This window comes from Lytechinus variegatus, chromosome 10 (genome assembly GCF_018143015.1).
Source record: "Lytechinus variegatus isolate NC3 chromosome 10, Lvar_3.0, whole genome shotgun sequence".
In the NCBI taxonomy this organism is placed as follows: Eukaryota; Metazoa; Echinodermata; class Echinoidea; order Temnopleuroida; family Toxopneustidae; genus Lytechinus; species Lytechinus variegatus.
The window spans coordinates 4,505,256-4,527,230 of NC_054749.1; the positions used below are offsets into that span (position 1 = coordinate 4,505,256).

Below are 21,975 nucleotides of genomic sequence, written 5' to 3' on the forward strand. Positions count from 1 at the left end.
CTCTTGACAAATCTATTTGATATAATTCATAAATTTGTTATGATTCCATATTAGTTGTGATATCGTCATTTAGTATGAAATGTTTTGTTTTATGTATAATTACATATGTACATCACACTCTTCATTGTGGATCTCAGACATGTTGATTTAAATTCCCATTTTTTAGAAACTAAATCTTAGACAAACCCTGTTGCATATTGAATTTCTTTGTATTGTTGAGAGCTGTGGAAGTGGTACTATACTTTAATAATGTCTTGTAGATGACTGAGATATATGTTCCATGCAATTATAAGTCAGTCTAAATATGAATGCTTTGTTTTTCTTACTTCCAAAGAAAGAAACTTTTTATCCTTGATGAGGGTTCTAAATCAACAGATTGAGGACTACGTCCGCATTTGGGTCCTATTTTAATCCCCTTGGTTCTTACCCAAATCCGTTTTAATCCATGGAATTAAGATATACTCGGTGAGCTCAGTATTACAGATATATATTTGAATCAAGTCAATAACCCAATACCTCGCTTATGCCCTTTTATTTTTAAAGGAGAATAACTATTGCAACTTTTTTGTTCAAAAGTCTTGCATTATTTATGATATAAGTGTTATAAATCAATGTCATGGTTATTGAAAAAGTATTTTTTTCATTATCCAATGACTGTTTGTGAATTAAAGAAGGGTTTTGAAAACCTGGGTTGAACATAGTCATATGAATATTAAATTGAATTTTTACATCCTCCCAAGACTGGCATTGTTTGATATATCTTCTAAACCCTGTAGGGCATTCAGGTTATTGGGCAAAATTCATTGTCAGCTCCTTTTATCTCTTTTTAAAAAATACATTAAAAAATTTTGCAAGGTAACATATTTATGTCGTATATGAAATTGAATACTTTTGCAAACAAGCTTTACCTCCATTTAATTGTTGCGAAAAAATATTGGCTTTGATTGAAAGTGACCCCACACTGATATGATGAGTTGATGATCATTCTACCGCAGGATTGGCTTATGTAGTTACTTGGATATTGCACTTTACTTAGCCTTACAAGATGTGGGAATTCAAATTTAAAAGTTTCTTTTTTTTAATTTGAATTTATTCCTTATCTGTTAAAAAAGCACAATACATGATATGTATATTGTCTTCTGATTTAATGCAGTTTACAGAGTCCTATAAAATATGTCAATCATACTGTTCATGGATTGTTCAAGAAAGAAAAAGCAGATTCTGGTTATTCATTTCTAAAGAACAAAGTAGCAAATGATCATTTTTGTTTTCTAGTCAGAGGTCCGATGAGAATTCTGTCTTCAAGAATTGTAGATTTGATTGTTTTGGTTTGAGGTACATGTATGTATTCTTGGCAGTCTTGCACCGATTGATCGATGCTTCCTCTGTGTCCTCAAACTGAGGTCTAAAACCCCTGAATATTGCCTCTTCCCTCGAATTACCCAACGTTTGAAGGCAAATTGGGCAAGGGTGTAGTTAAGTGTCAAAAACTACCCGTCATTGTGGATGAATTACACCCAAGTTCAACAGGGAGTGTTTGCTACATGTAGGTGTCAAAAGAAGAATCTGTGTGCCAAGTCACAAATGCAGTTCCTTATAAAATCAGCAAGACCATGAGAGGGAAAATATTTAGAAATGTCAATGTGTCTTGTATTCAGCTCCTAGTGAGAATGTCATGAAAGTTGGAGAGTGATATGCTTTTCACACTGCACTTAACCCACTTTGTTTTCACACTACGTTTTAAGCAAAGTGGGCTAGCACTGTAAATAGTACGTAAATATCTGGCCCTGCAAAAAAGCAGGGATAGCTGGCTTATTGTGGTGTTAGCACCACAATTGCGGTGCTAAGAGATGCCATGTGAAACGAAAGTGGGGCTGAGCATTAGCCAATCACAGAAGTCGAAATTGCACGTTGATTGTGCTCTGTATGGCAAAATCATCAATATTTATGAGCTGTGCGATAGTCCGGGGTTAAGGCGCTAACCCCGCCCAAGCAAATAGTATGGGGTTAAGAAAGACAGTGTGAAACCAAAAAAAGATAGTATGGGGTTAAGGAAATGCAGTGTGAAAAGCATATGAGAGTGTTTAAAGCCATGTCCAGTTTAAGTGAGGCCAAGGTCTTACCCTGTGCCAAAATTATAGGAAGCAAAAAAAAAGTTAAAATCTTGTTAACATTGTATGTTCAATGTGCTCTTTAATCAGGCTATTATGGTGAAGAGAACTAATTAAGTTATTATTCCCAGACAGTTATGAATGATCTGAGTTAAACCGATGAGTTGATTGAACCTGTAGCGTGAGAGATTGGTGTCGCAAATGGATATCCATAGTTAAACCCCAACTTTAGACCAGAGTTTAAAGGACAAGTCCACCCCAACAAAAATTTGATTTGAATAAAGAGAGAAAAATCCATCAAGCATAACACTGAAAATTTCATCAAAATCGGATGTAAAAAAAGAAAGTTATGACATTTTAAAGTTTCGCTTCATTTCACAAAACAGTTATATGCACATCTCGGTCGGTATGCAAATGAGGGAAATGATGACATCACTTACTCACTATTTCTTTTCTATTTAATTATATGAAATATGAAATATTTTTATTTTCTCGTCATTGTCATGTGACTAATGGTTTTATTCCTCCCTGAACACGTGAAATTCAATTATTTTAACATTTTGTGCTTCAGGTAAGGAGGTCCTAATCCTCAAATTCGTAAAAATTGAAATATTTTATAATTTAAACAATAAAAAACAAAAGAAATTGTGAGTGAGTGACATCATCTCTCATTTGGATGTAACTGGCTCGTTCATATAACTTTTTTGTTAAAAATAACGAAACTTTGAAATGTCATAACTTTCTTATTTTGCATCCGATTTTGATGAAATTTTCAGCATTATGCTTGTCTGATTTTTCTCTATTGATTTAAATCAACATTTTTCTGAGGTGGACTTGACCTTTAAATCAGACTCTAGTTCAGAATCAAGTGGTTTGAAGCGTCACAATCGACCATCAAGCCAAGTCAGAGTCGAAGTTCCATTGTTTTCACAGAGAGGAAATGTGAGGGAAAATGTTTTGAGAACTGTCCTCTTGTCAGTAAATGAATTACTCAAACTTTGAGGTGGTGGGGTTTTTTAAGTGTTGAATTTGATACCCCTGCCAAGTTGTGACTCTTGTTCCCCTGCGTCGCTTTTATTGTGAACTAATGTGAGGGAAATCGGTTTGAAAGAAAGGAAAATGTGTTTTGTATTCATGTCTAATTTTATGAGAGAAAATGGATTAGGGTAGGCTTGGATTGAAGTTTCAATAAGTGTTTATTGATTGATGGGGGCCTATTGTCAACGGCTTGTTCCCACTGATCGAATTGTGGTTTTGAATCTGTCATTGTGCCAATTGCTGTGCACAGCTTCGAAATGTGACTATTCAGTGGAACTGCTACGAGCATGTATTTCCATAGTATACCCGTTATTTTATCTCTTGGTGTTTTCTTGTCTGTACAAGACAGCATTTTAAACACTTTGCAAGCAAGATTTTAAAAAGTTTTGTAGTAATTTCTAACACATTACAATTACAGTCACTACCTGCACAATGATCTGTATTATTTGTGATGGAAAAACCCAGAGCAAAAGATGTGTTTATTCTGTTTTACCCGAGTACCCATCATACGAAGTATTCATTCGAAAGATTTCTGACAACTTTTTTTGAAAATAATATTATTGTCCTAGCTTAACAAAGGTGTTCTTAAGAACAATCCTGGGGGGCCACTTACATTGATGAGTGGATACCATGGGCAACCCCCAAAACACGTAAAAAGGATGTCGTTTTCACGATAGGGCACGTTACGTACGTAATGTGATAAGGGTGTCAAAATACAAAAATAATTTAAAAAAAGGGTATCTATTTCGCTAGGAAAGCTGTACGTGTTTAGGGTCAAATTTGTGGGGACGATAAAACAAGGTTCAAATGTTTTATAAAGGATGTCCATTTTGCCCCAACACTACAGAGTTTAGAATCCGATTTGCGCGTGGTCTTGAAGATGGGGCCATACTAATTAAACCAAATGGCATGTGAAGGTAAAACCGACGACCGACGGACCCATGACATAACAGTAAATATCGCTGTACTTGTTTAGGGGTTCATTTCAAGGAATACTTGCCAAGAGTATCGTTTTGTTTCCAATACTTGTTAAGGGTAGGGTTTCAGACGCCAATACTTGTTAAGGGGTGCATTCTCAGAATATGGAAAATACGTGTTTAGGGTGCCTTTCGAGACCCCATGGTCGCGCATGATATCCACTCGTCAATGGAAGTGGCCTTCCCCCCCCTGGAGAATAATAAAGAAAACCTGTCCCTTCCAGGTACCAAAAAATTACACCTGGGAAAATGCAGAATAATCAACAAAAACTATCATGTATTTGCAAATTTGCGTAACACTTTATTTAGGGATGATAGATATTAGATTCGACCTTATTACACATTTAAATGGTTGCTCCTGATATAAAGCATTCAGGCATTTTTGTTTTCTAGTACCCCTTTCATAAACCCAATTAAAATGAATTAGGCAGCTAATAGCAGCATAATTTGGTCGTAAAATTGGAGGAGGGCAAGAGTTATCCGCATTACTCTGATGCTGCTATTATCCGCATAATAGCGGCATCGGGATAAGATTTTGAGTTTATGAACGCATTTCCAAATAATGCGGATAATTGCCATGGTGCGGTCACAAGGTCACCCTTTTCCAACACAACCGCATCGGAGGGGGCATGTCCAGTTGTCATGGCGATTATCCGCCTTTTTCAGGACGGGTGCTCGTAAAAATAATGCGGCTTATTTTGGAGTTTATGAACGCAATTTTTATTGAATTATCCGCATTACTCTTAGGCGGCTAATTGGAGGATAGGTTTATGAAAAGGGGTATAGGTGATGGTGGTAGTGGTGGGGGTAATAGGAATGCTAGGTGGTGTTAACATGCTTTTCTGTCAAGGAAGGGAGGGGAAAATCAATAGTTTATTGTAGCATGATGAAAGGATTTTAAAACTGGGATTCTGGGAGGGTGCATTTGGATGAGGTGGGGTTAAAAGGAAACAAAGGATATAGGCTTGAGGGGAGTTACATGTCTCCCATTGTTGTTAGGGAATTGTTCAGCGGCTTTGGGGTTAATGGGAGACCCATGGGGTGGTGAGTCACAGGTGGATTGGTAGGAGAGGGGCGAGAGGGATGGAGGGGGGGGGAGAGGTAGGGAGGGGGGGTCAGAGGAAAGATGGTATGCTAGAGGGGAGGATAAAAGTCCCAGAAATAACAGGCATTTTCATAGAAAAATTGAAAAATATAATCTAAGAGTTTGGTGTCCTACCACTATCTTTGTATTGATGAATTGAGCTATTTTCTGTTGAGATATTCAACAAACTCCTGGCAAATATTGGCCTGTATGTTAAAAAATCATTTTTGGTTCAAGTAGTAACCTTTAAATTCATAACATATGCATTACACATTAACATTTTAAAATAATTAAAAAACTGAAGAAATATGAAAAGAGTATATACATACTTATGAGTGATAATATATTTTTGTCTTATGAGTGGTGCAAACTGAGTTTTAATTTGATATGTTTCTAGCTTAGTCGGTAGAGCGAGGGTTTCGGATTCCGGTGACCCAGGTTAGATTCCCAGGTGGTGCGCTAGTGCCCTTTGGTAAGGCATTTATCCTCATTACCAGGTCCCTTGGAGAGGACCATAAGCCGTTGGTCCGCTGGTTGCTTGCTCACAGGCATTCCTGCTTTCTTAGCAGTCAGGTAAAAAAAAAACCTCAGTATCAAATACCTGGTCTGGGGATTAAATGGCTTGTGCAGTGAAGAAAACAAGCTCAAAAACAGAGTAAACTCATAAAAATCAAGCAGTTGATAGTCTTCTTCCAATTCCTTCAGTTGGAACCAGACCAACCCCAATCCATTGATCGTCAGGGACAATTGACGAGCATCAATGAATACAAAAGACACCGCCAGCAATCACACAGGTTAGTACAGAAGCTACTCCTTTGAAAGCTCTCTAACATAATAGGCCAGATCTGTTTTGCTGGAGAAGCAGTTTCTTTGCACAACCTGTGCGGTTCTTCTTCTCAGAGAGTGAAAGGGCGCTACTGGATGTTTGAGTACCTGTTCTGTAAAGTCAGCAAGATCTTTGTTTGATTAAAGCAGCGTTGTTAACAAACATGGCCGACTTGGAACGGGATATCCACTAGTGAAAGAAAGTATACAATAAAGTTTGAATAATTTAAATTATCCAACGAAACAAGACTGTGTTACCCATATTTTGAGCTGTACTCCAACTTAGCATCCTATGAGGGTCATCGTTGTGCGATACCTGGAGCTGTCAAAACTTTTCAGGGCACATTTGTAGTTTGCCATCATCTCGGCCTTTTCAGCTCATTGGATTGTTCATTTGAAGCAACTGCAAATCTGAATGAAGAGGAGTTGTATTTGTGGACAAGTTTGACAAATGCAAAACTTCATTCAGTTTTTCATCTTCGTATTTACTTGGAGTGAGGTTTGGTACAAAGAAATTATTCATTGATGATCCTGCGACCTTGTTAGTATACATCTGGAATAGATCATATATCTGGATACCTTGCTGCTTTTCTGTGCAAATAATGATTCTTGTATCTCCTGGAAAATACAATTTGTCAGACATTTCTGTGATTTTCGTTGTTGTCCACTCTAATTGCGTGGTTGAATTTGATGAGAGGTTTGGTTTGAGATGGGAATGAATCTATTTTGGATTAGTTGATCCTCTGCTGGTCATGCAAAAGTCTCGTAGCTGGCCCAAGGCAAGTTGATCTTAATGTAGTAAGGAGAGATATTTAATAATAATAATAATAGGTCCATTTATATAGCGCAGCTACTATGTGCATATACTCTACTGCGCTTTGATAATTGGTATCATATTATTTCAATGTGATATGTTGATATATATGATAATGATAAAAGCCTCATTTGTATTTTCTTCACAATTTGTATCTTTAATGTGTTAGCTGGATTTGTTGAATTTTGTGATATATTGTGGAGTAGCTTTACATATGCCATGTTTTTTTTATATCCCTTTTTTTTTCAAAATCATGACATTATTCAATATTTCTCAAATACAATGTACTAAAATGTAAAGATACATAAGATGCCATAATACATGAAAATCAAATAATTCATATCTGATTTTTTAAGTTAGATGCGTTTCTGTCCAAGATATGAAATAAAAATGTATTTCTTCTTATGCTGATGTTCTTTTGACTATCTTTAGAAAAGATTATATACAGTATGATCAATGTGTAATTTGAGTTGGTTTTGTTTTGCTTTCATATTTTTGAATAATGATGTTTTCTTTTTTCTATGATGCAGGGTGCTAAGTATTATGTGCGTGTATCTGCTTTCAACATGAAGGGCTTTGGCCCCGCCCAGACGTCAAACCCGCCATGTGCTGTCCCCTCTTGTAAGTACTTCGAGATTAAGGGTCGGAGGAGAGAATGATAGAGTGGGGAAAAGTTGAAGGCAGAACCAAGGAGATAGAATAGAAAAGAAAAGGAGAATGGTAAGGAGAAGAGGAGGAAGAGGGAGGAAGGAGAAGAAGAAGAAGAAGAAGAGAAAGAAGAAGAAGAAGAAGGAGAGAAAGAAGAAGAAGAAGGAGGGGAGAAGGAGGAAGAGGAAGGAGAATGAGGATGAAGAAGTTGATAAATATAAGACATAGAGAGTGTGACAAATTGGAACGATTTCAATATGAAGGTGTAGACTGCTTACAGAGAGAAAAAAAGGGAAATGTGTCAAAAGAAATGAGAAGGTAACTTAAAAACAATTTTTTTAAACAAATGATTATTCAAAAGGCAGAGGAAACTAACCTGGTGTTCAGCAACAAGATTAAAAATAATTTTGAAACATTTAAGATTCATTTTATTTTCTGTTCGTACTGAAAGGATATCGATCCTAACATGGCTAAGATTGATTATCAACTGTGGTGTGTGATGTTATCCTCGTCGCACGAGGCACATGCACGTTTCCCCCGAGTCGCGTGTCTCTTTTTCCCACGTGTGTCAACGAGTGGTCCAACGGTATAGGTTCCTAAGGGACTCATTAATACCAATGATGCACAAGCAAACAAGGAAGGAGAAAAAAATAGCTGGTGTTCTATCAGCCCTCATTCACTCAATCTATAGATTATACCTCGGATTAGCCCTTTTCAGAATTAATCATGGGGTTTTAAAGGGGACATTCACCCTGATGATATTTGTTTTAAAGAAAAGTATAAATCATACCCGTAGTGAAAAATATTTGTGGAGGTTTGATGAAAATCCGTCAAGGAATACCGAAGTTATGAATGTTTAAAATTTTTATTTTGTGACGTCAGACATGAGCAGCACCTCCTTATGTTATTGTGGCCTTTTTTTTTTAATGTCATTCTCAAAAAAAATTGTATATATGTATGTGAGAGTGTATATATATCATCAAATACATCATTTCATACCCCCTTTTGTATCTAACTTATTTTCGTTCATCATGTTCCATTAGAAACAGAATTTATAGGATTTTTATTACACAAACATATATAATAATAATTGGATTTATATAGCGCTTTTTCCAGAGGATACAAAGCGGTGTTGATTGCATAAGACAAGTTAAGGTTTATGTTTGTTTTGAGATATATGGAGGGTCTGCTAACATATGATGTTACAAATCGAAAACTTTGAAACGTCATAACTTTCTTATTCTTTGATGGATATTCTTCAAACTTTGACCAATATTTTTCAGTGAATTTTCTGCTTTATTCAAAACCAATTTAATGTCAGGGTGAACTCCGCCTTTAACCCCATCTTCACCAGTAGGAATACAAGTAGTGGATTCCAATTGCCCTCTGATTGTGATCTTGGGGTGAATAGCATACATTTCCCTCTCTGTTTGAATAAAATACGATGGTATAGACCATGAGTAGATTGTCCCAAGCCGAATTTGAGTGCATCTCCATAGGTCTGTGAATTGGATGATTAAATATAAATCCCAGTTTTGGTAACGATCTCAAAATGACTTTTTACAGAATCTAATATAATGACCACCCAAGTGTCTGTTTGTATGAATAAAAAATATGTGCCAAAGGATTCTGGAAGAAATTGTGTAATTGCTGAAAAATAAGCGCGGATTCGGTCACTTCCGTCGGGTCTTTATTCCAGCAATAATAATACACTGTCCCACGTGTGCCTATCTGTGTTGGTGATCTTCAGTGTGAAAATTTTTCAGCGTAGATTTCAAGATTTCACAAAGTTCAGTTTATGTAACTGTACCAGATCTAGATCCTCGATGATATTCTGACAATTAAGCCTGGTTTTACAGACTTTCTCATGAAATCAGTGTTTACTGCAACTACTGGCATTTCTCTTTAAGAAAATAGTAGGCCTACTAAGTCAACTTTGAAATGCAGTATGAACATGATATGAGTAAAATGTCCTGAAAATTGCCTCTCAAATACAGATAATCCGGAAGTTCCAAACAAGATAATTTCTCAGATCATTGACCCATTCCATAAACATTTGCGTATCACAACAAATGCACAGCTTCTGTAACAAGTTTACAATCAGCCAATCAGTAGCTTTTAACTATTAATGCAAATTTTTTATGATAAAGAATTTTGTGAACGGGTCCCAGAAGTATAGTTTGGGTATGATGAGAACTATAAAAGAGAACATCAAACAGTTGTTAATATTTTGCCTGTCATATGATCAAGCCTTTTTTATTTTTTTCCCATCACCTCACACTCCATTCATCAACAAAGATACTTTCTGTACATTGGAAGATAGTGCATTGGAAGATTGGTTAGCAATGTGCCAGGGGTCCATGATGTAAAGAGCTTACAAACAGCTTTATGAAACCGGCCCCTGCACTCATCAGCAATGGTTGTGTCTGAAGTATTTTGGGTTGTAGACTACTGTACATTTGCCTCTCTGCCTTTGCCGAGTATTTTAAGTTTCCTGTCCCGCAACTGTGCTGATCATTTGATGGCTCGAGCGCCCCTCGTGACACTCGTTGGATAGTCATCTCTGACACTTCTGCAGTTGACTTTGGAGAGCCAGCAAATGTGGATTGTGTTTTCTTGAGGATTGTTGGTGCGCTGTCGAGGATTTTTTAGGAGTTTGAGGAGTTTTTCCATTTGTTTTTGAGGATATTGGTGCCCTTTCTTGGTTTGAGGAGTGAAATAAATGGCTCCTACCTTTTGGAAAAAGAAAGGTAAACACATTGCGGATGAATATTTGTTTATTTTTTATTTATTTCTTTTTTTGCGTGGAGAAGCTTTGACTCAAATTTGACTCTAAGGACAGTGTTGTGGAGTCAATTTCACTGGTGCGAGTGTGGAATTGAAATCAATTTCTTTTCTTTTTGTGTCTGATTGCTTTAGGTTGGAGGGACGTCGATGGCAGCAAGCCCAGGTCTTGGGGGAGGCTAAGTATGATCGATGAACTCTTTCAACAAGTGCGAGATGGAAGGCCAGCGGACTCGGCTGAAATCAAATGTAAGTTCTCAATGCAAAACCCATTTGAAATTAATTTTCTTATTGAAGAGAAAATACCATGCTCCACTTTCAAATTTCATAAATTCAATTTATAAGACGGTAATGATAAAAATGGATTGCATAACACTTTTTGCAGAGAAAAAATTGTTATTTTTACCATTATTATTTACTACACTGCGCTATACTTACCTATACCATCTCATCAAATTGCTATTCGTTACCCTGACTCGAATAGCCACCGGTAAAAAACTCCCCGAAAGAGGCTAACTGCAAACAGATAGCCTGGGAAACCCGTCACGGGACGAGACCCATAAAACCCCCTCGCCACATATAAGCTTCCTCTTTCGTTACCGCGACGTCGTTGAGTACACTCGAAACGTTTAGCCACCGCGCAATTTTTTTTATGAATCACGATGTTTGAAGAAATAACTGAAATAAACATTATTTCCCAACCCTAAAGATCTCAATAAAAAGGGGAGATCAACTCGGTCAAGATAAAGCCGAGGGCCTTTATCTCGGTCAAGACAAAGCCGAGAAATAATAACAGCACGATGATAAGGCGGCCAAGATAAAGCCGAAGAATAGGAAGTCTAACACTTATAACCCGGCCAAGACAACGCCGGCTAATGACACTACACAATCAGACACCCAGCCCCTTAGGCGGGAGGTAGACAAGGGTACGGATAAATCGGAAGAGCCTGTTTACACTCCTTCCGATCGGGGTAGCTCCTCATCAAAGACTAGGGCGGGCAAGAAGAAGCCTCGCGATGACCACTCGTGTTCTAATGACAATCAGGCTCGAGTTAACGACCCACTACAACCCCTATATTTCTTATAAGAAGCTTCGACTGGCCCGGGATTGTGACCGGTCAGTCCATTCATTGCCAGACCCCGCCGAGACGGGTCATCATCAGTTATCTATAGTACAGTCCACCAGGTTGGTGTATCATCGTACTTGTAGAATTGTGCAGGAGTTCATACAGTGCTGTGGAATTAAGATCTATTCTACGTACATGCGGTTTAAAATAATAATAATAATAAAGAGAAAGTATTAACAATTGTAGTAGTTGGATCTTGGAAGCCTTGCAGGCGGTCCTCCCCCATCGGGTGCTGCAATCGACCCATCCCGAGCCGCCCGAGACAATGGGCTAATGAAAACTCGACTCATTCTAGACCATAATTCAATGCTCTAGACGTAGAGAGAGAGGCCTAGATCGCCTCATACAGATCGCGGAGTTGGGGCTAATGATAACTCGCCTCGTACTAGCCGTAGATAATAGGAGTTTTCTATCGTGGGAGAATCTGATTCGGAATTCGATTACCACCGACCCAATTCATTAGAAGAGATTGGGGGCGATTTCCCCCCAACAAATTCTTATAGCAGCTCCTTGCATTCCCTGAAAGCTGCCCAGAAAATGGGATTCGATCGAAGAGATTCACCATTAGGGGTACGAGAGAGTTCTGGCTTACTCAAACGCGATACTCCGACTAGTGGGAACATGCATTTTAGATACTGCCCTCATCTTCGGGCCGAAAACAGTATACCAGTAGCGTAGCGAATAATGAGCGAGAGAGAAGTCAATCTTCCGCCTGAACTCGTCCGTCTGCGATCAAGATGGACGCTCCGTATATAGATCCTGCTTTCGGGACGTCCGCTCCCAGATAAGCAACACTCTCGGCTTATACCCATCAGTAAAGAAGTCTCGAACTTTTATCGGTTTGCCGCTCAAGACTTTGAGGATTTTTTGTGCATCCCTTCGGCCCCGGACGTTGCTTTCCGTGTCGGGGATGCGGGAGCGAGGTAGACTAGATCGGGCCGTAACCCTCGCCGCGGCACTGGTTACCACTCAGCCGACTATCAGCTTACAGTTTGCAGCGCTGGACGTGGCCGTGGCCGCCCGGAGCGGTATGGTTTTCGCGATGTACTAGGGGTATCTGATATCCGCTCGTAGTGAGGCTGAGCGGCTTGGACTGAGTCTCTACCAATGACAAGAACTTATTGCTAGAGTCACAAAATCGCTGATCTCCAGTATGAGCAAGCAGCAATCAACACTGCTATGCACAAGGGCAAGGAGGGCTAAAGACTAGATGCTCTCAAGATGATTGAGAAAGGGGCAGCTACTGAGCTGGACTTCTCATTCTCAATAAGTTTCCTTGCAAAGGTAAGGACTTGTTTCATGGACACTTTCAAGAAGTATTGCACAAATCTTTTTCAGCCAGCACCACAGCTGACAAGACATTTTATAAGCTCTCCTCGAGTAGACCTAGTCCAGGGCCAGACCAGAGACCTCCATACGCTAGCTCTAGCTCCATACCCTAGACCTATAATGAACTTAAAGGGTCATCCCCCTCTTCCCTCGCTCTGGTAGTGACGCCAGGAATGAAAGGGGCTGCTGGGAAAGTCATAGGAATCCTCATGGTGGGGGACGGGGCCGCCAGGCGTTCTTTCAATGCACCAATTTCAGGGCCCCCACTCATAACCGGGACTTATGACAATCTAACACTAACCCTTCCCCACAAGCAGTAGGGAGAAGACTATTTCTTTGCCTTTACTTTTCATTATTTGAAATCTGTTCCAAGCCCACAGCAATATGTAATATTGAGGTGTTCATGTGCCCCCAAAAAAAAAAAAAAAAAAAAAAAAAAAAATCCTTTCATATCAGAAGAACATAGAAAGGAGGAAATAGTGGTGATGGATGAGGTTGTCAAAATCATACCAGGCAAATCATACAGGCATAATGGTAAAACTTGCCAAACTTGGGTTACTTACAAAGTTGCGTTCACTTGTATAGAATGTAGACCTAGTAATATTCTTGATAATTTTGTGGCATCTGAGGTATATATCTACACTATTTTTGGCTTATAAAGCAATGACAGAAGTAAGTTGTAGATGTGGTTTATGGAGTGGTCCTTGGATGCTCAGACAGTCTTGAGATCTCAAACCAAGGCCTGAGGGTGGTGAACCCTTAAGAATTGCTGCTATTGTCCATCAGTTTCTACCACACTTGCCATAATGATATCAGCTTCTCCTTGGAAATATTTATGACATAAATCTACTGTGTGTTCCAATGATAAAGATTCCCATACAATCCCAGAGTTCTCAATCAGGGATTGCGATTAAGATAATATTTTAATGTTCGTAATAGAAATCTGAGTTTAGAAATATTCCAAAATTCTTTTTACCCAATTTATTGTGAGCCCAGCAGCCACTGTGCAGCTCCAGACCGATGAGGCTCTATACTCTAAATGTTGAACGCCGAACAGGGTGGTAGCAAATACCCCCCCCCCCCCCACACCTGTTTGTGAGAAGTACATTCTACCAACTGATCCAACTAACTGGTTCTGAAAGTGTACAAGGGGTGGTCAATTTTTTGCCTACATCAAATTGAAGGCCAATATGGTATCTCATATATTTTGCCTGCAACTTTCATTAGGAATTGGTTAATGATATTAAATCAGTTCTTGTTTAGCACATATCACATTATTTCCAAAGACCTGGATATTATTACCCTGGGTTTTCGAGGAATAAAGTCCTGCCAGGTACCCATTCATCTCTCTTGGATTGAGTGCTGCGCAATGTGGATTAAAAAAAAAAAAAAAATTTGCTGAAGGTAATTATGCCATGACTGGGATACGAGCCCACGACCCTCTGTTACAAAGTTGGAAGACTAATCCACAGGGCCACAAAGCCCCACATCATCTGTACGATATTCATTACTATGCAAATGTCATTGGTTTGATCATGAAGCCCTTGTCTGATATCAAAAAGTCGCTATGGACCTTGCAGCAATCCAACAACTATCAAAGGGTTGAGCAAGTGCTGTTTAAAGAGGTTTCCATCCAAAATAACTGTTTGAAAAGGATAGAAAAGACAATTCTAGATTTGTTAGGGATTCCACCAGAAAGGTTATATCTTATGATATGACAGGTTTGTTCTCAAACCAGGGCCCTGTCTTACAAAGAGTTACGATTGATCCAATCAATCGTCCAATTAATCGTAACTATATTGAAATCCATCAGTGTCATAAAATTTTTTCTACAGGAAATTTGCATAATGTCATTTGTAAACGAGAAGCTCACTGAAATTTTAAGATAACAATGAATGCATGAATATACATCATAATTAGAACACTCATGATTCTAGACTCCAGAGATACTTCAGATGGTGTGGCAGTTTACAAATTGATCCAATTTCTGCCTCTTTAAGTCAGATAGCAGATTTATTTCCTTTATTATTTGATGAAGGTTTATCAGTCTCTTTTATAAGGGGTTACTGGTCAACCATAGCAGCCATTCATTCAGGCTTCTATAATAGGGAAACTACCTCAATTCAGCTGTCCTTACCAGACTAACAAGATCCTTCTTAACAGATTCCTCCCAGCCGAAGACTCTTCCCCAATTGGAACCTGCCAAGAGTCCTTCGGTGCCCTAGCCAAATTCCCCTTTAAACCCATACATAATTGCTCCCTTCTTGATCTTTCCATTAAGACAGCCTTCTTGTTGACTATAGCTTCAAGTCTAAGACGTAGTTTGCTTCATGCACCACGGTGAGACCGGGTCATATTCGTTGGGAGAAGGACAGAGTCCGCTTGATCCCTAGACCTGATTTCCTAGCTAAGAAAAAGAAACCCCTAAATCCTGTGATGTTGTTCTTCCAACCATTAGGGGGATATCATGGCTGAATGGATAACGCACTTGACTAGCGTCCTTGGAGTCCCAGGTTCAAGTCCTGGGGTGAACAATGTGTTTTTACAGTCTCTCGTCAGTTTCCGAAGATAGGTTATGTTGTCCTGTACGTGCCTTAAAGTGGTACATTGATTAAAGTACATTCGCACTTCCCACCAACTGTTCATTAGTTCAATAGAACCTCACAGCCCTGTTAATCCAATTACAATTTCTCGAAGGTTAGTGCAGGGGATCAGGTCAGATGGAGAAAATGCCATTTTATCAGGATCCTTTAGAGCCCACGATTCACGGGGCATAGCAGCATCTTGGGCGCTTTTCAGGGTACCTCTTTGGAGGAGATCCTCCAGGCATCCTATTGGACCTATTCAATACCTTTGTATCTTATTACTTATTTGATGTAATAGCCAAGACACAGGTTTTGCCTTGGCGGTTCTTGTCTTGTCCTAATTTTTCCTAGGCTATTTCCAGTTGATATATTTCATTAACGTGGTTGATGATTCTTATCCCTTTATTACAAGAGTAGCTTCTCCAGTTGGGAGACTACTCCATTTTATAGTAAATCAGTTTCTTTATCATGGTTATGCCTACTTGTCTGGAAAGGGTCTCGTTTCTGCCCCTCCTCCAGTTTTTTCCGTGCTATTCTAGCAATTTGATGAGATGGTATAGGTAAGTATAGCGCAGTGTAGTAAATCAGAATGCTCAGTAGTGAGCATATTATTTACTAACAAGCTATACTTACCTATAGCTCCCCACCCGTCCTCCCCAGCAGACCTCGCCCCTCCTTGGCAACGAAAGAGGAGGCTTATATGTGGCGAGGGGGTTTTATGGGTCTCGTCCCGTGACGGGTTTCCCAGGCTATCTGTTTGTAGTTAGCCTCTTTCGGGGAGTTTTTTACCGGTGGCTATTCGAGTCAGGGTAACGAATAGCAATTTGATGAGATGGTATAGGTAAGTATAGCTTGTTAGTAAATAATATGCTCACTACTGAGCATTCTGTTCCTTGCATTTCATTAAAGTTGTTTTGGGAATTGAGACCAATGAGAAATACATAAAATTTTAAGCAGAGAGAACTTATTAAATTTACTATAATTTTCCCTGTGTTATTTGCAAAATTTGGGCCAATAATTGTGCCAAATTACAGTTGCATAATTTTTTTTGTAGAGAAAACTGGAAAAAAACATTACAAGAGATGTCTAATATAAAAGGTTATAAAAATAAAAATTGTACTAGTACACATCAAAGAGGAAAATAGTTGCTATTATCCACACATTTTTTTTCAATGTTGCTGTTTTCTTTTTTGTTTTTATAGCAACTTCCCCGAGAGCATCACCGAATCAGATGAGGAAAACAGTGAGGAAAAGCTTGAAGAACCTCTTCCAATCTGCGCCAAAGTTCCAGAAACATTTAAGAAGGTAAGTCTCTACAATATTCTGGGGAGGGGGTGTGATGCGTTATATGCAGTGCTGCATGCAACTTAAATTTAAGTAAGACTTCAAGTCTTTGTGAAATACCTCCCTGAAAATGGTACTGATCAGTACAACTGGGAAAAATCAAAACAATTTGTCGGAGTTAGGGGAAATTTTTAACAATTTTATGTTATTATGACCTTTCAATTTTGCTCATATTTTGAGTTTTACTTGAAATTTCAAAATCATTTGATAGCCTTCAATGTGCTCAATATTTGAAATATAAATGAATAATCGTAAAAATTACCCCTAAGTCCTTTCTTGTGGGGAGCTGGTGAAATGGTTTCAGTGATCGCTATCGGCAGGTGGATGGTGGCCGCTATAGAGAGATAAAGAGGACTGTAGATGGCAAGAAATATAGCAAGATGCTTTTAATTGTAATGCTTTGCTTCATTAGCCTGAGTTGTATGAGTGAATGACCTGTACACATGCAGCGCTCTTTGAATTAACCCCTAATACCTTAATGAAGATCTCTAATCCAACACCAAGGGGGGCATGACTCCGCTTGAACAGGTGAACCACCGGCACCCTCTTGAAATGACATGGGGTATTATAGTGGTGTTAATTACTCTTATTACCCCTCAATTATTGATATGCGAGTGTTTGGTTAAGGGTGTTGGGGAGAGTGAGAATTTGGTGTCTAGACAAACCCGGCCCTTTGTATTGGTAAAGAGAGAGAGAGTGAGTGGGAGAGTGGAGTCATATCCCAAACTCTAATTACTCAATTCAAACTTAATCAGGGGGGAATTAATGAATTTTCTTGTTTGTCCAACTTTGATCAAGCTTGGATTTTATTTACCAACTGTTTTAATTAAATTTAAACTTCATTCTGGGTTGAAATGTTTTCACAGTTATTTAAGCAATACTTTCACAAAAATTGTGGATCATTGTGTTTGCATGCACTCTATTTTAAACTTGTTGTTTTGAAATATTGACAGTCATAAAAAAATGTAATGGTATCCCAATATATTTTGTTAAGCTTACTTCAGTCACTTGGCTTTGCTTGAATTCATACCACATGAAATTTTTGATGCATAGCAAGTGTGTGAACATTTTCTGTGCTATGAATTCAATTCAATTTAATTCAGTTTTATTTAATTCATGTTGGGATTTGACCAAAAAAAATAGAACTGACGAAAAAGAACTTGGCGATTAATTACCCTATATATATGCATGTGTGTATGTGAAAGAGGATCATTCTGACTATTATCATCACTCAAAAAAGAAATATAAAAGTAGTCCTATATAAACAGGTTCTTGTCACCATTATTCCAAGTTAGAGTAAAGTGCATGGATTCCATAAATGTAGTTAGACGTATAGGATGGTGGGTGGCGCAGCACATTGAACTCTCCCTTTAAAAGAAAGTGTACATGGAGGGATAGCTATCCCAGGCCACTTGTTGAATCAGGTTCACTATCCTCTGTGTTGTGGGTTTGAACAGTTGCAGCAAGCAATCTGTCATATGGAGCTTATGACATCACAACGGACTTATCTCCGCAGATTCATGGGTCTTAGCGAACATTCAGTCATAGAATGTTGAAAGAACATGAACATCATGTGAGTGTTTCATGAAGCATCTTCTCGATGATTTTCACTGACTTATTAGGTCTGAGCCAATCAGATGCGAGGATTTCAGTAGCTTATAACAACAGTTAGTGAACATTTGTTTCTTGAAATAATCCCCAGGGCAGGGATAAGAGCTGATAATGATGAGTCAAAGGAGAGCTCAAACCAGGGCAGTGTTTTGAGGCCGATCCTTTGTTTTTAACGACTTTTGGGTTTTTTACTTTCATGAGGAAGGTTTTTTATGATTATGGATGAGTGAATTGCTACTTCCAATTCAGGTCATAAAGGCCCTTCTTCACAAAGGGTGGTGAATTTTGCAACTGATCTCAAACTCTAATCTATTAACTACACAAATATAGATCAATTGCCACTCTTTGGCCATTGGGTGATTTCAAGTCTAGTGTTGGCCTCGGTGTTGGTGTTGGAATTTGGATTGCTTCCCCTAGCTCCAGAACATATTCCGGGTTTGTAAAACTGATCCAGATCACATTATTGACATCTCAACAACTAGTGAGTGACTTTTAGGGACCATCTTCATTTTATATGTGGTGTTATAATTGTGTAAGCATTGACCTAACACCAACACCAAAAGGTCAACACTGAACCTGAAATCACCCACTGTCTTTAGAGAAATTTCAATTACACCCCAACAGACACTTAAACTGCCCTTGTACATTTAGCATTTCTATATTAATTTTATTACCCAAACAAAGTATCATTTCATGAGGGACAATGTCAGTTACTCATCATTCTCAGTGTCGGTCGCAAACTTCCTCCATGATCACGGGTGCGCATGTGAGTCGGTGGTGATGACTAAGCGTTAGGTTTCTGGGATTGTTGTTTTTCCTTCTCATAACATTTTGATCTGTAGGCTTCCCCTCCTTTAACTAGGCGTGTCATTGTATAATGCGGAGGGGATATTGATGGGTAAGACAAGGGGATGAATGGAAGAAGAGTTGTAGGGGGTATCATAGATCCCCTTTTAATCCCCTCTGACCTTGACAGTGGCAGTTTCGATGACTGGTTGAGATCACATGTTACAAAAGTGATGTGTCAAGCATGGAAACAAAATAATTCAAACCCATTTTTTATGAAGTCATATGAGTTGTACATGTATTATAAAATGAACAGTCTCTAAAATTAATCATCGCAAATTTATGACTTGATATTTTGCATTGTAAACTTTTTGATAGGCATTGTGTAAGTAGATTTTGTATTACAGAAAAAATAATAATATAAAAGAAAAATGAGGATAAAAATTAAGATTTATACCGGTACTTGAATATAAAAAAAATGTTATTAACTAAGGAAAATGACTTATGCTGTAATTTTCTGCATGCATCTTTGTAGTATTACCTTTTGATATCACCACAGGTTTTTGAGATGTAAAAAAAAAGAAAGGAAATCTGTGTAACTTAATTTCCAAAATGGGAAATCCTGTATTAAGGTAATTTTGAACGAAAACTATTTTGAGCTTTAAACGACTTGAGTTGTTGATCAAAGCCATTATTTTAATGTCAACCTTGCTTCCTGTCAAAGAGGAGACGTTGATTTCACACCCAAGTTGTACGCTCAGGTAGATCTGCCTCGATGCAATTAAAATGTTTCCTGTAAAGCTTCCTTTGGAGGATTCTTAATGCATTTAATCATAACCTTCCTCTTTGTTCCATTCAAAAATAAGAAAAATATGGAAAAAAGTTAACACCCTGGTTTTGATTTCAATTAAACTCCAGCTTGTTGTATTGAATCACACATCCTTCAAAGATCGTGGTCTGTCTGAGATTCTATACTTATACTGTTAGAAACTTGTACTCGTTTGCAAGTCAATTGTATAGGTCCCCAAATCAACCGTTGGTCTTTTAATAATTTCCAATAGCAATTTGATTGCTGTTCTGTTTTTGCATCAAAAAGTACAAATTTGTTGTAGTTAAAATTGATCTATCCCTTGTGCATTTGCAACTGAAATATGCAATTGATTGATTGCAAATATTTTCTTGCAACACCCCCTATTACAAATATTCATGCCTCTGTTCTGAAGGAACTATAAACAGCATTACAAACAGCTTTATTTGTCCTATCATGAACATGTATTAATCATTGCAGAGGTGGTTCAGTGAATGAGGCCCCGGGCCATGTGTTTCAAAGTCTGGGGTTCAAATCACACGCCAGCACTCGTGTTCTTTGGCAAGGTGTTTATCTACATTTGCCACTCTCCACCCAGGTGTAGTAAATCTGGTAGGAAGGTATCCCTTGAATGCTTGAACACCCTGATCCGGGGTGCCATGTTAAAGCTTTGGAACAGTATTCAATACTTCGAAATAAGTACTGTTTAAATCATCACCAATCCAAAGTTTAAAGTCTGATTTTGTCCCCGTGAGTGTGGATGGTCGGATTTACCTCACATTCAAATCTATCGCCCTTACCCCAGCATCCCACATGATTCAGTGCATCCTTAATACCATGGTCACATTTGTTCTACGGCAGCCGTACGGCGAGTCAAAACGGCCGTTTTAACATTTTTGTGCAAGCTAAATATAGGTGGTTTGAATAAAAATGAATAAAACGGCTGTTTTCGACTCGCCGTACGGCCGCCGTAGAGCAAATGTGACCATGGTATAACTCAACCCTCCTACACTCCTTCTCCACTTGTCTCTTTCTTGCCTTCTTTGGCTGTCCCCTCCTAAATGTTGAATCTCTGATTCTGAAAGACTGTTCTTTGTGTCATTACAGAGGTGTGTACTTGGCCTCAGTGATCTACAACGAAGACAAGGTTCTTGTGACAACGGAGGACTACCTGCCTATCATAGAGGTGGATGAGAACTTCCCTAGTAATGTCCAACAAGACTTCCTGTGGTTCATGAAGGTAAAGTTCAGAGTTCGGGTCAAAGGTCACGTGAATACTGGGAAGACATGGTTGCAAGGAAGGGAATTGTTTGATGGCAATGTGGAGGGCGAGGGTCACATGAAATTTTGAGGGGGATAAGAAGGGGAATCAAGACATGTCTACATACAGTAAATGTGTTACCAGCAGTTAAAAGTAATGTGTTGCGTTTTGAAGCTATTTTTTTTCTCTTCATGCCAAATCTTTTTTTTTATTATTAAACCCGATAGAAATTAATAGGTGCTTTTTATCTGTGATTAAGCAAGACTATTGTCTACTTTTTAGGGCAAAATCACAATATTTGAGCCATATTGTTGATGGTGAAAGCGATAGTATACCACTTATGCCGTGGTCATATCACATGATAATTTGAATTCATTTGTCTTGTGTATATCTTGTGCCACTTTTAAGGCCAAAGCCGAATTCATGCCAAAGCAACTATTTTCCGGACATCAGTAATCATCTGGCCTTTGTGCAATACCTGTGTTTAGTATGCGATTTGCATTGTTAAAGTTTTAAGAGTTTTCAAACATTTTTGCTCTATTATTTCACCGTGGTAGGTCGCACAAACGTGGGAGGACGTTGACCTCCTAAGAACAGACCTGAACCAATCGACGGCAGCCTCACCGGTCGTCCACTTTCGAGGGCGCCTCCTACAGGCCGCCGCCCAGCTGCAAAGCATCATGAGTATGCAAGACCTGGGCAAGCTGTACTATGAACCGGTGAAGGACAGCCAAGGGATCGTCATCTTCACGCTTATCAACTCTGTCAAGGTGAGCCATGCACTCTCCTATTTCATTTCCTATCGGATAAGGTGGCCTCTATCAGATTTAAGGCTTGGGACTT

At 38.7% G+C, this 21,975-nt stretch overlaps 1 protein-coding gene across 3 annotated transcripts in view; it reads left to right on the top strand.

Annotated features, from left to right (window-relative positions):
- The window catches only part of LOC121422333 (ankyrin repeat and fibronectin type-III domain-containing protein 1-like), a 79,093-nt gene that overhangs the window by 44,002 nt on the left and 13,116 nt on the right, over positions 1 to 21,975 (top strand). For all 3 annotated transcript variants that reach the window (XM_041617309.1, XM_041617310.1, XM_041617308.1), the window contains 5 exons: positions 7,380 to 7,470; positions 10,417 to 10,530; positions 16,525 to 16,627; positions 20,979 to 21,111; positions 21,690 to 21,902. In XM_041617309.1, coding sequence (XP_041473243.1) covers positions 7,380 to 7,470; positions 10,417 to 10,530; positions 16,525 to 16,627; positions 20,979 to 21,111; positions 21,690 to 21,902 — 654 coding nt within the window. The remainder of the gene's footprint in view (positions 1 to 7,379; positions 7,471 to 10,416; positions 10,531 to 16,524; positions 16,628 to 20,978; positions 21,112 to 21,689; positions 21,903 to 21,975) is intronic.